The sequence below is a fragment of the Rhineura floridana genome, chromosome 8 (genome assembly GCF_030035675.1).
Source record: "Rhineura floridana isolate rRhiFlo1 chromosome 8, rRhiFlo1.hap2, whole genome shotgun sequence".
NCBI lineage: Eukaryota > Metazoa > Chordata > Lepidosauria > Squamata > Rhineuridae > Rhineura > Rhineura floridana.
This window is the reverse complement of record NC_084487.1, coordinates 123,011,491-123,024,757: the sequence shown is the minus strand read 5'-3', so window position 1 is coordinate 123,024,757 and position 13,267 is coordinate 123,011,491. Positions and strand designations below refer to the sequence as shown.

Sequence of the window (13,267 nt, the reverse complement as noted above, 5' to 3'; positions counted from 1 at the left end):
GGGGTCTGTGTCACCTGGGAAGGAGTGCAATTCCAGCCACACATGAGAGGGCTGTCTGCAGCAGCTGCAATCCAGTAGACCAGGAGCCACAAGAGTGTGCCCCCCCACACACCCACTGCACCCCAAAAATACTTTTTTTAAAAGGAGCTTCTTTTCTGGAGGATTTGTTAACTGAGGTATAACTGTATCCTGATTTCAGTAAGATGTATATCCAAGGAAGTGTTTAAGATTGCCTCCTTAATAACATTTATAATTTAAGTTTTTATTTTTAATAATTGGTGTCTAATGATAACAAGGCAAGTCTTTTCCTCTATACAATAATAATCGGTCATTTTTGTGGTCTGTCTTGTAGAAGCAGGCCATCTGCAGGTGGAAAGGGTTGCTTTTAAAAGGTCCATGACATAAATTCAACTAAAGCTTTTCTCAGTGTGGAGAGGCAGTCATGGAAAGTTTCACCTACTGAATTTCTTCCTGTTATACTGATGTTAAACGTGCAGGGAACCTGGCTCCCCAAAAGAAAGAGCAGCAACCACAGATTCCAAGTTCCATCAGACTCACCTTTAGAAATGGTTCAGAAAAATAATCTAGATGGTTCAATAGGCCTCTAGAAAATGGAGCACCCTAGACACAACATACCCAATCCAGATACAGAAAAAGAAAAGGCAGAAGAGAAGGATGGGGGTTGAATATACACCTTGTGTATGAGGGTGTGCATCTATCTGTCAGCTCTTCTGAATTCACATTTTTGGAGATTCCCAACTTCTCTGGAGATCGAGGTGCTCCAGAACCAGAGCTTGGAAAAGTTACTTTTTTAAACTACAGCTTCCATCAGCCCCAGCCAGCATGGCCACTGGATTGGGCTGATGGGAGTTGTAGTTCAAAAAAAGTAACTTTTCCAAGCTCTGTCCAGAACAAGAACAAGTTCCTGGAATCTCAGCCTGAGATGCTGTTACTTTGACAAAATCTTAATCTTTTCCCTCTGGCTCTTTTCCAAACTGTTGCTTCAAACTCATGACAGGTAAACTCAGAGCTTGGAAGTAACTAGTTACAAGTAACGAATTACTTGTAATTCCTTTACATTTCGATTGTAATAGAACTAGGAGTAATTTTACTACTTTTGTGGAGTAATTGTAACGTTTCCAGAATTACTTTTGGGCATTACTTGGGGGGGGGAGCAGGGGAAGTCTTCTGCTCCTCTGATTTGTGGATGAAAATCATGTGCCTCAAACTGGGCTTCTGTGCAGTGTTGCTCATTCCTCATGCTCTGTGGATGGGTAGGAGGCGACGAGGGAGGAAGAGGAAAGTGAGATGGGGTGGAGTGGAGAAAACAATTATTTTAAAAAACAGATAGTGGTGGTGAAGAATGGAGTGGAGGGGAAAAGGATCCGGAGGTCAAGAACATGGATAAAGGAGGAGAAGGAGGCAGCAGCAGAATGGAGATAAAGAACTGTGGAGGTGAAATATGACAACGTGTGTGTGTGTGTGTGTGTGTGTGTGTGTCTGTCTGTCTGTCTGTCTGTCTGTCCGTGTGTGAGAGGGAGAGAGAGAGAGAGAGAGAGAGAGAGAGAGAGAGAGAGAGAGAGAGAAGACTGTGTTTGCATTTGGCACACAAAGTGGCCTCCACCACCCTCTCTGGCTACTGTGTGGCATTTGCAGTATTTTAACTTTTTTGCATCTCAGGGGAAAATGTTTGCTTGAGTGAGTGTCCCTTACTTGGTGGCAGGGCAGGGTCTAGGAGGTGGTTAAGTGAGAGAGATTATGCTTGCTGGCTGAGGGGTGTGTGTGCACTTGGTTTGAAGTGCAAAGATCTTAGTGGCCTCTGCCTCCCTCCCCACCACCCTTACCAGCAGAGAGACCACCATTGCTATCATATGGATAAAAAGAATTATTTTACTACCTCTGTATGTGTGTGTTTATTTTTAATGTTGTTTTAGGCTACTTAGATGTGCAGCAGCCAAGGCCAGAACCTTGTAGGCATTTTTCTAAGTAACTGAAATGTAATTGTAGTGATTATTTTGGAGGAAAAGTAAAGTAATCAGTTACTTTCAGAGCAGTTGTAATTGTAACGATAATTACTACTTTTTTGGGCCATGTAACTGTAACTGTAATTTATTACTTTTTAAAAGTAATCTTCCCAGCTCTGGGTAAACTGTTCTGGCTTACTTTGTAATTCACTCCATCTTTATGAGCTTTTTCCCAAGTATTGTCAGGTTTCTGGCTGCTTCTCTGTAGGGGAAAAAACCCTGTGCACATAAAAAACAAGCATGTCACAAAGAAGGCTAAGACATTCTCCATGACATGCTAGCTTTTTATGTGATGAAAATGATTCTGTCAAGAAGCACCCAGCCATATGATCCCTCACTTGCATTCTGAAGTGGCACAGTCCTGACACAGGTTTTCCCCTCAGAGAGAACTAGACTGTATAGATCTGTGAAACATCCCTAACATATCCTTCTTGCTTATCTACATTATCTTCCCTTCCTTCAAACTTTCTTTAGCTATCTCACCAGAGCATGGCCCTCAAAACTCACTCTGAATTTTTCTTTAGATGTAATTCAGTGGCAGTTGCACATTTATACTTGGCATATATGATCACAGTCCTGAGGCATGTTACCTTATACACAGAGCAACACTCACCCGTTTTGAAGAAATTTCCATGGATATAACAGGAACTGGCACCTAAAAGTAAAGAGAGCTTTCATTGATTTAGGTAACAGACCACCTCTATAGTTATAATAATAATAATAAACTTTATTTCTACCCACCCTTTTTCAGAGCGGCTTACAACTAAAAACATCACACCATTAAAACATACAAAGTATACAATTCAAAATAGAATTAAACTTTGAGAAAAATTAAAACCATAAAACATACGTTAAAAACAGCAGGCAATTTAAAATAACAAGACCATATAATGTAGTCACCAATCCTAGGACACTTAATCCTAGTCGTTCTCTATCCCAAATGCCCGTTGAAATAAAACAGTCTTTACTTGTCGCCGGAAAGACAGCAAGGAGGGAGCTAATCGCACCTCACTCGGGAGTTCCATAGCCTAGGGGCGGCCACCGAAAAGGCCCTATCTTGTGTCCCCATCATATGTACTTGCGAAGGTGTGGGAAGCACAAGAAGGGCCTCACCTGAAGATCTCAAATCCCGGGCAGGTTCATGTAGGGAGATACCATGTATGTGATATATGGTGTGTGTGAGAGAGAGACAGAGGGAGGGAATGCACCATCTAGGGGTTGTTTGTATTTGCTCTACCAATGTTGCTGAATATTCTGCCCCATCGAAATACCATCCTCCCAGATTGGCCCACACCTGCTGTTTACTGGGCAGCTTAAGGCTTCAGGTGGTGAAGGAGCAGGATACAACCCCCTTTAGATATATGATGCAGATGCTCCATTTGGTCCTTGAAGCAGGTTGAGGTCTCGTGTGCAATCTCCCCCTTCTTTATTCTTTTCTGAGAAGGATCCCACAAATGGGGGTGTGTGCATATGTGCCATGCCCTTATGAGCCTTTCTTTAAGGTGTGCAGTGAAGGAGAGAGAAGAAGCACTCAGATGTCTGCTCCACTATGTGAAGCTTGTTGCTGGGATGTAAGTGTAATAAATAACTTAAAAAAACATACAGAGATGAATAGATGCACTTTGCAACTTTGAAAAAACATACATACACACACACCTAACAACACAATCCTTTACATATCTATTCAAAAGAAAGTTGCATTAGTTCAATAAATTTGTCTCTCTGCATGCCAAGTTCTAGGTGCCAAAACTGTGCCCTAAGAAGAGGTGTTTCTAAATCTACATGCCATACAAGGACTGAAGGGTCCACCTCTTCCAACAAATTCCAACTGGTTAAAAAGATGGCACTTATGCCCCATGAAAATTTGTCTTTTTTTCTAAGCATCATGAGAGAGCTGTGTTGATGCATGTAAGTTGGAGACCTCTTAGTTACTGCCTAGTTTAGGCTTATATAGAGATTTACTTGTTGTGTTTCTTTTATGTTGCCTATCGTATTTCACTTTTCCTTCATATCTGTCCTCCAGCTTCAACCCTAATAGCTTCCTGCATAGGAACTTAGAGTTGTCCCATGCTACACATTTTGATCAAGGGGTGACCAGCGGAAAACAGCCTGAACTTGCTTAGGGGTGGTGACTTAGAAGTTAGCTGGTGATTGCTCACACACCCAAGCTGGGGTGAATTTATTTGTTTGCTTGTTTGTTTGTTTATTGTTTGATTTATATCCTGGCCTTCCTCCCAGCCCAGGGTGGCAAACAAAAGCACTAAAAACAGAGGCAAGTGTTACCAGATTCTTCCAAGTTACACAGCAAGTGGATTGGACTGTGAAAGACCAACCCAAATGGTGTTTGCATTTTGACCAATTTGTAGGGCAGTACAATTATCTCAGAGAGGAGGTCGGGTCTCCTGCTCCCCTGGTGCATTCACTATAGCTGCCCAATTTCCCTGCTTTTTAAAGTTTGATAGAAATAGCTGTGGGCTATAAGTATGTTCTTAAACAGCAAGGATTTTTGCCTATTAGTGAATTTGTCTGCTTTTTAATCCGGGAGGTAAGAAATGGGATCCTGTGCAAGTTTGTTGGGAATGGATTGATCATTTGCATGCTTATTGAGTTCAATGGGATTTAGTCCTCTGCAATCATGCTTAGCATAGGTCAAACTGACCACAGGGGAGAATATGGAGGAAGGGCTGGAGTGGGCAGGAGAAGAGGAAAAAGGCAGGAGGGGAGGGGAGGAAAGAGGGGGAAGGAAAGGAGAGAGGGAGAGGGGGAAGGAAAGGAGAGAGGGAGAGGGGGAAGGAAAGGAGAGAGGGAGAGGGGAAAGTCAAGTCTGATAATTTGCATGCTTATTATTGAGTTCAGTGGGATTTATTCCTGTGCAATCATGGTTAGGATTGGTGAGACTGATCATAGGGGAGGAAGAGAAGGTGGGAGGGGAGAGGAGAGGATTGGAAGGGGAGGGGCAGGAGAGGCAAAGGAAGGGGTAAAAGGGGGGATAGGAGGGAGGAGGAGGAGGACAGGGCAGGTTTGATCATTTGCATGCTTTTTGAGTAAATTAATCACTCTCGTGGCTGTATAATTCGGGTGTCACATGTGATCTGTGTTGGGTGCCTACACTGGGAAGGCATAGACTGCCTACGGCTGCATGACACTTGAGCAACTTTACCCAGAGATGAAAGAATGACACTCTCATGCTTAAGACGGAAGGGCAGGACTATGACCAGGAACCTGAAGACTGGCTGAATCTCTTCAATTAGATTAAAATATTTGTGTACACCCAGGAGAAACCTCCCCAAAGGGTAGCACTGAATAATGGCAGATCACAGGACATAACAAGAATTTTGGCAGCTCCCCACACAATTACTGGCAGCATCGCACCAGAGACAGAAACTGTAAGACTCGGTGGCATTTAGCCTCTATCATGCCACACACTAGATAGTATTTCAAGGAGTTGCCTCCAAGGGTCCATTCATAAAATGCAACAGGGTCCCATTAGTTGAATGCTGGAGTGGACAAACCCTAAGAGAGCTGGTAAGCTGTGGAACTTGAGGATTATGGGAGATGAGGCTGCAGGTCAACCTGGGCATCACCAGCAGCTCATTGACTGGCAGACGGTGATCGTGATGCATGTAGTAGAGGCAAGGATCTCTGAAGAAATAAAACCAGCATAAAGTGTGTAGAAGAGTTAGAATTGGGGAGGGGTGTGCCCTTTGATCATCAGCACTTGATGGGAAACAAGACATCAGTGGAATCTGGTGGCAGGGAGATCAATGGCTTTCTCAGACCATCGGTGTTTTTTACTGAATCAAAATTCTAATGATCATGAGATGGAAGGGCCATCGCTCAGTAGTAGGGCATTTGTCTTGCTTGCAGAGGTCCCGAGTTCAATCCCTGGCATCTCGAGGAAGGGCTGGGAGAGACTCCTGCCTGAAGCCCTGAAAATCCACTGCCAGTCAGTGTGGAAAATACTGAGCTGATGGACCAATGGTCTGACATTGTATAAGGCACCTTCCTATATACCTATGAATTGGGTTTGAACAGGAGTGTTCAATGTTTGACTTCAAGCAGTCAGATTTCAAGCGAAGAGAGAAATGGAAAAAATAACCCTGTTTTTTTCATATCACTGGCAGAGAGTTCACAAGACTACTGTCTATCTGCATGGCAGTTCTGTGTTAGAGCTTAGACAGAACCCTTCATCTGAACCATATATTACAAGGATATATTGCAGTTTGGTGTGTCTCTCCCACCATACCCCATGACAGTTATTTGAACCAGTCCTAGAAGCTCTGAAGAAACTTTGCTTTTGCCAGGTCTTCCCCAATCCCAAAGCCTTGCAAAATTCAGGCATTTTCATAGTCATTGCGCATGCACTCTACGAGGGAAAATGTCAGGGATGAATTGACTTTCAGTTTTACTGTGAAACACAGCACAGTAACAAGTTAACAGGACAGATGTTACGGAGGCTAATTTATTTTCAAATAGATTGTATGGCTGCAATCCCATGTTCATTTAGGCTGCTTAAGCCCTGTTTACTCCAATGAACTTTAAGTAGCCTTGTATGTTTGCAGGACTGCAGTCTTTGTGGCTCGATGGGTACAGTAAGTCAGACAGAGAAAAATACCTTACTTTGAATATTTGCAGCTCTTCAAGAATCACTTCTTCCATCGATTCTGTGTCCTGGTTGTAAATTGTAATGACTTTCAGTACAATCCCATTATCTGTGAGTTAAAAAACAGAGGGCAAGAGAACTTAGCACTGGCAATCATTTTTATTTGTCAATTGGTAAAGTACAAAATGCTTTTTAAACTAATATAACCTAAATAATTCTGAAAAAGAAATGAATAAGATTTTCTATCCACTCTAAAGTATGAAAATACAAATGACCAGAGACACAAGAAAACAGTAAAAATAGTTAGCTGATTTCAGTGATTCAAACCTCCATAAAAGTTACTGTTATTAGTTGCATTAGCCTTTCTTCTGAGAAGTCCAAGGTTCTCTCACACACCCCATTTTATCCTCACAACAGCCTTGTGAAATAGGATTAGGCTGTAAAATAGTGACTGACCCAAGGTCACTCAGCAAGTTTAATGGCTGAGTGGGGATGTGAACATGGGACTTCCTGTTCCTAGTCCAATGCATTGGATCTCAGATAAATGAGTCATCCCTATGACAACTCTGTAAGGTAGACACTCACACATATCCTGCAAAAGTGATGAAGGGGTCAAGGCAATGAGAACAGTGGTTTGCCTAGAACTGGCAGATATGGCTGCCTTCTCTGTTTTAGGAAACTTAAAGGACCATGCTGGGTGTCCAGGTTGTGGGGTGGCAGCTCTGTTACAGCCACACAGTTGAATTCATAGCTAAATTGTGATTTGAACTGGCAACCTTCCTGGCTCACCAATAACACTGGTAGTCACTAGACTATCTACCGATAGTCACTAGCACATAGCAGACACTTAGGCCCAGCTCTAGGATTATTGAGATACATGCAGTTAGCCTAAAACTCATAGGAACTGTGTCACCAGAGTGGTTTGAAGATCACAGCTGAAGTCCTTCTACAAGAGATGAGGAGCGGAAGACCCACAGCCTTTAACACTTCTAAAAACATCAGTTAGAAAACACAACAATAAATCTTCAAACAGAGAAAATAACCCCATTTAGAAGATTGCTACCAAATGACAGGCCTGAGGAGAAAGAGTTCTACCACAGCAAAAAATGATGGGCTAAATTTTAAAGAAACTGGACTCTAAAGTGATCTAACAAGCACTTATGCTATTTTACTCTCTCACTTGTCACAGCATGCAAGTACTCAGTACACTGGAAATCACGCCCAGAATTCATACCACTCAACTTCCTATAATCTGAACCATTTATTCAAGCATGGAGGAAAAAAACAGACATCCCAACTAGATTTAGCCCCCTGGAACAGCAAAGCATATGTCTGAGGGGCCCAGGAGCAAAGCTTGGGGGAGGACAATGAAATGAGGAGCCAATTGCCCTTTTACATGGCAACAGAGGTTGAGGTCCTGCCCATCACAGGGAATTATATCAATGGATTATAAACTTTGCTGCCAAGCATGCATTGTCTGTTGCAGGGATGGGGAAAGTGTGGCTCTCCAGGTGTTGTTGGCCTCCCACCAGCCCAAGGCAGCATGGCCAATGGCCAGAGTTATAGCACTACAACACTGGATTCCTGCATTGAGCAGGGGGTTGGACTCGATGGCCTCATAGGCCCCCTCCAACTCTATGATTCTATGAACATCTGGAGGGCCGCAGGTTCTACATCCATAGTGGAATATGAGGGAGCTGAGAAATGAACATGACTGGAGGAAGCAGGCAGTGAGCCTCAGCTGGGAGGTAGCAATTAAGGTCTAGAGGCAGCTTCTTTTTAAGATGTGTTCATTATTCACTGGGATTGGAAAAGGTGATTTGTGGCATCCCACATTCGTCTGTGATATATATTGTTTCCAGTTTGAAAAGATTTTTTATTCAAAAGCCTGGATTTTATGCACTTGGCCACTGAGGAAGATAGAAACGTGTCTGGCCAAAACACCAGAGGAGCACTTAAAAAAAAAGGTATGTATTTGTCTCATCAACTGGTAATATAAGCTCCTTTGGAATAAGTATTTAAAGTTTGCTTTTATTGTTTGATACATTAAAATTCTTAGTTATGTATTATTTGTCCTTAACTGATTTTTTCTAAACTTTTGCATTTTGCTAAGGACAAGTAACTTTTTTCTGTTTGTTTGCTAGAGGCAGCCAGGGAAGATTGTCAAGAGCTCACCTAGGTGCATGGAAACTTAGCTGGGGAGGAGGGGGAGGAGGAAAATTTTATGCTTTTAAACTCCCTGTCCTTTTTATTCACTTACCTGTCCCAATAAATAAGACATCGTATTGCCCATCTTCTGCTTCCACTCTGTCTACTGCTATTTGTTTGAGATTGTATTTCCCATCTGTCTTCACAAGAACTGGTCTCTTATGAACAGGCCTAACAGGCTGATACATCAGTGGATGACTCCTGGCAAAACGGATTGCTTCGTCTGGGTAATCTTTGGTGCTCACATACAGACCTCCGTTCACTTTGCTGGCACACTAGAAAACACAAAGTAGATTCAGATTATGATACTGATAGCTGGCTATCAAAGGCAATGGAGCCGATAACGTATGGATCCCACTTTCTTTAAGGCTGTAACCCTATACACATTTACTAGGGAGTAAGTCCCATGGAACAGATTGGGAATTACATGCACTAGAAGACATCCAGATATGGGCTAATATCAAAGGATATCTTTTGCAGTAAATATCACGGTTTGAGAAACTAAGTGGAATTGAAAGATTTCTAGGTTTAAAAAGGAGTCAATGGAATGTTGCATGTATAACCTTTTATGATCAGTTTGGAAGTTGGCTAATTCAGAAGCAGCTGAAAAGCAACTGCAGAACTTTAAGACTATGGGATTTAATCGGACCTATGGAGAGTAAAGCTGCATCCCAACTACTTTCTCGTGAAATGTAACTTCCCTAGCATGGCTACTGGCCATAACAAGGCTTTCTATATGTCTCTTCTTGAAGAAGAGTACAAGTTGATGGGACAGATTAAACTGCAGCTTGTGCAAAATGCAGCGGCCAGATTGGTAACAGGGACCAGACGGTTCGAACATATAAAGCCGATTCTGGCCCGCTTGCATTGGCTGCCTGTATGTTTCCAAGCTCGATTCAAGGTGCTGGTTTTAACCTATAAAGCCTTACACGGCTTAGGACCACAATACCTGATGGAACGCCTCTCCCGACACGAACCCACCCACACACTACGCTCAACATCCCAGGCCCTCCTCTGGGTGCCTACTGTGAGGGAGCCTCATAGGATGGCAATAAGAGACAGGGCCTTCTCAGTGGTGGCCCCCAAATTATGGAATCATCTTTCTGATCAGGTGCACCTGGCACCCACACTGTTATCTTTTCGGCACCAGGTCAAGACTTTCCTCTTCTCCCAGGCATTTTGGCATGTGTTTTTAAATTGTTGTTTTTAAAAAAATTAAATTGTGTTTTTAAATTGTTTTTTTGTATTTTAAAATTTGTATATTTGTTTTTAATGTTTTTAATTGCTGTAAACCACCCAGAGAGCTTTGACTATGGGGCAGTATATAAATGTAATAAATAAATAAACAAATAAAAATTAGATTCAAAACAATATATTATATGGGTCTGAGAGAAATAGAGATGGTAAGAGTTCTGCATCTTCAAACACACAAATGCAATGTTTTTTGAAAAAGAGAACAGAACAAAACAGATTTGCTGCCAATCTCCAGCTTAATTTGAAATCATACCATTGTAAAAGAAAGAAAGGAACAGGAAGAAAATAATGGGTAATGGAATCATAGCTATAGCATATGTCGATATTTACCACAATCACTGTAAAGCTCTTATAAAATAAATGCAATGCAAGGGTATGATTCAGTGCCATCCCTGCACATGGCCATGCATCCACACATTTCTCTATGCATGTGTCCACTCCCTTCTGCACACAAGGGCAGAACGGATCTGGAGAGGGAAAAATTGTACTCTTTATCTGCAAACAAATGTTGGCTTCTAGGGCAGGGGCAAGGAACCTGCAGCCCTCTATATGTTGTTGGACTCCCAACTCCCATCAGCACCAGCTAGTGTGGCCAAAGATCAGGGGTGACTGGAACTGCAGTCCAGCAACATTTGGAGGGCTGCAGGTTCCCCACCTAGGGTTAAGTTCATTAGTTGTACTTTTTATCTGGAAGCCGCCTTGAGTTCCAGTTTGGAAAAAGGGCGGGGTATAAATAAAGATAATAATAATAATAATAATTGTGTGAAAAGCAGATGCATTGTTATTCTGATAATGAAGTTTTAAAGCATTTGATAGAAGTAAAGAATAATGTTCCCTAAATCACTGTGGAGTGTTCCAAGTTCAAAAGTTACCTCATGCTCTTTAATTGGAACCATTTAAGATTTTGCTAGAAATATTTTAGTAATCATTTATTTCCTCCATGGTTCTTGAAAACAGTGTGGTTTTGAGAGACATTTCAAGCACAACCGCAGTAGCAGCCTGTCCCTGTTTAAATTGGATTTTCAATCAATAACGTGAAATAAAATACTCTTTATGTTTATTGGAAACATTCAGTCTCTCAACTTGCGGCAGAGCTATAAGTGACACTAATAAACTCCTGCACTTGTCAAATGGGGCAGGGTTTATTTTCCTTTTCTTGGGGCTTGGCTACGCTGAAGCATTTGCTCCAAGTCAGTTTTGGAGTGTATTTTCTAATCAGCCAGCAGTGGGATTTTAACTGGTTGCTTGTCATAAAAGGCAGCACATGTGGCTTTTAGCAGAAGCTTGGACATTTCATTTCCCATGTGCAGCCACAGCCAATGAAACAAGAGTGCCAAATCCTGTTGAAAAGTTCCAACTTGAGCAAAATTTGAGAATATATTATTGTTTAGCTGGATTTTAAAACAAAATGGCCTGGGCCATCAGCACATTTTGGGTGGGTATTTACAGTTCTTTCGGCTTGCTTTGCAGTACCAGTTCCAAAAGCACCACATGGGGCATTAAACAAGTAGAGCTAACTGATTAGACAGATGCCAACAGCAACAGAGGAGGCTCTGTCAAGTTCTAGTAGGGATTTACTACAGAATTTATCAGTGTTTTAATACCCAGTAGCATGAATGCCAATTTTTCTGTTCATTTGCACCTAGTTTCTGCTTACCCAGAGGAGATGTGTTCTGACTGAAAAGGGTGGCACTGCGGTAGTGAACCTCAATGGAACTTTAGTGCACACCACTGGCTGCAGGAATACAGCCAAAATAAATAAGCCAAGGAGTGCAGTCATTCTTCCATAATTGAAACTCTTTTACAACCTATGCCTACCTACAGATCTGCACTTCAAAATTACCTTAAATACACACAGGAAGCATCCCAGTATCATGATGGAAAGGGATACAGTGTGGGAAATCCCATGTAAAGTCCCCATTGGAAGGCATAAGTACATAGACACATTCCTTCCCCGCTACCCAGCATTAGTGACACAACATCTAGCTGCTTTGGAAGGGAATGTGGAAGGCCCATTCAGATCATTTATCACGCCCAAGTAGATCAAAGGCATAGAAGTGCATTATAACACAAAAGTGGATGTACCTCTGGACTGGCTATGTATGGAGAAGCTTGCTCATGGCTATGGAGCTTTCTTCCTAATCGGGACAAGCACATTTATTTATTTATTTATTTATTTATTTAATTTCATTTATAAACTGCCCTTAGCCAATGGCTCCCTGGGCGGTGTACAACATACAGTAATAACAATAATCAACAAAAATTGCAAGATATAAAAATACAAAATACATAATAGCACTACCTAATATTAAGGTAATTAAAACATTAAAATACATACAAATGAATTAAAATGCCTGGGAGAATAGGAAGGTTTTGGCCTGGCGCCGAAAGGATAACAACGTAGGCGCCCGGCGTACCTCCTCGGGGAGACTATTCCACAATTCGGGGGCCACCACCAAAAAGGCCCTAGATCTCGTCATTACCCTCCGAGCTTCTCGATGAGTCGGTACTCGGAGGAGGGCCTTAGATGTCGAACGAAGTGCATGGGTAGGTTCATAGCGGGAGAGGCGTTCCATCAGGTATTGCGGGCCCACACCATGTAAGGCTTTATAGGTCAATACCAGCACCTTGAATCTGGCCCGGAAACAAATCGGCAACCAGTGCAAACAGGCCAGAACAGGTGTAATATGTGAGGACCGATTGGTCCTCGTCAACAGTCTGGCTGCTGCGTTTTGCACTAGCTGGAGTTTCCGAACCGTCTTCAAGGGCAGCCCCACGTAGAGTGCATTACAGTAATCCAGTCTAGAGGTCACTAGAGCGTGAACAACTGAGGCGAGGTCGTCACCGCAGAGATAGGGGCGTAGTTGGGCTACCAATCGAAGATGGTAGAACGCATTCCGAGCCACCGAGGCTACCTGAGCCTCAAGTGACAAGGAAGGATCGAAAAGAACCCCCAAACTACGAACCTGTTTCTTCAGGGGGAGTGTAACCCCATCCAGAACAGGATGAACATCCTCCATCTGTGCGGAAAAGGCATTCACCAACAGCATCTCAGTCTTGTCTGGATTGAGTTTCAGTTTATTAGCTCCCATCCAGTCCATTATCGCGGCTAGGCAACGGTTCAGCACATCAACAGCCTCACCTGAAGAAGATGAAAAGGAGTAATAGAGCTGCGTGT

General features: G+C 42.5%; 1 protein-coding gene across 3 annotated transcripts in view; it reads right to left on the bottom strand.

The window, feature by feature from the left end:
* The window catches only part of SEMA3E (semaphorin 3E), a 264,507-nt gene that overhangs the window by 20,688 nt on the left and 230,552 nt on the right, over positions 1 to 13,267 (bottom strand). For all 3 annotated transcript variants that reach the window (XM_061582315.1, XM_061582316.1, XM_061582317.1), the window contains 3 exons: positions 8,888 to 9,110; positions 6,645 to 6,736; positions 2,638 to 2,679 (listed from right to left, as the gene is read on the bottom strand). In XM_061582315.1, coding sequence (XP_061438299.1) covers positions 2,638 to 2,679; positions 6,645 to 6,736; positions 8,888 to 9,110 — 357 coding nt within the window. The remainder of the gene's footprint in view (positions 1 to 2,637; positions 2,680 to 6,644; positions 6,737 to 8,887; positions 9,111 to 13,267) is intronic.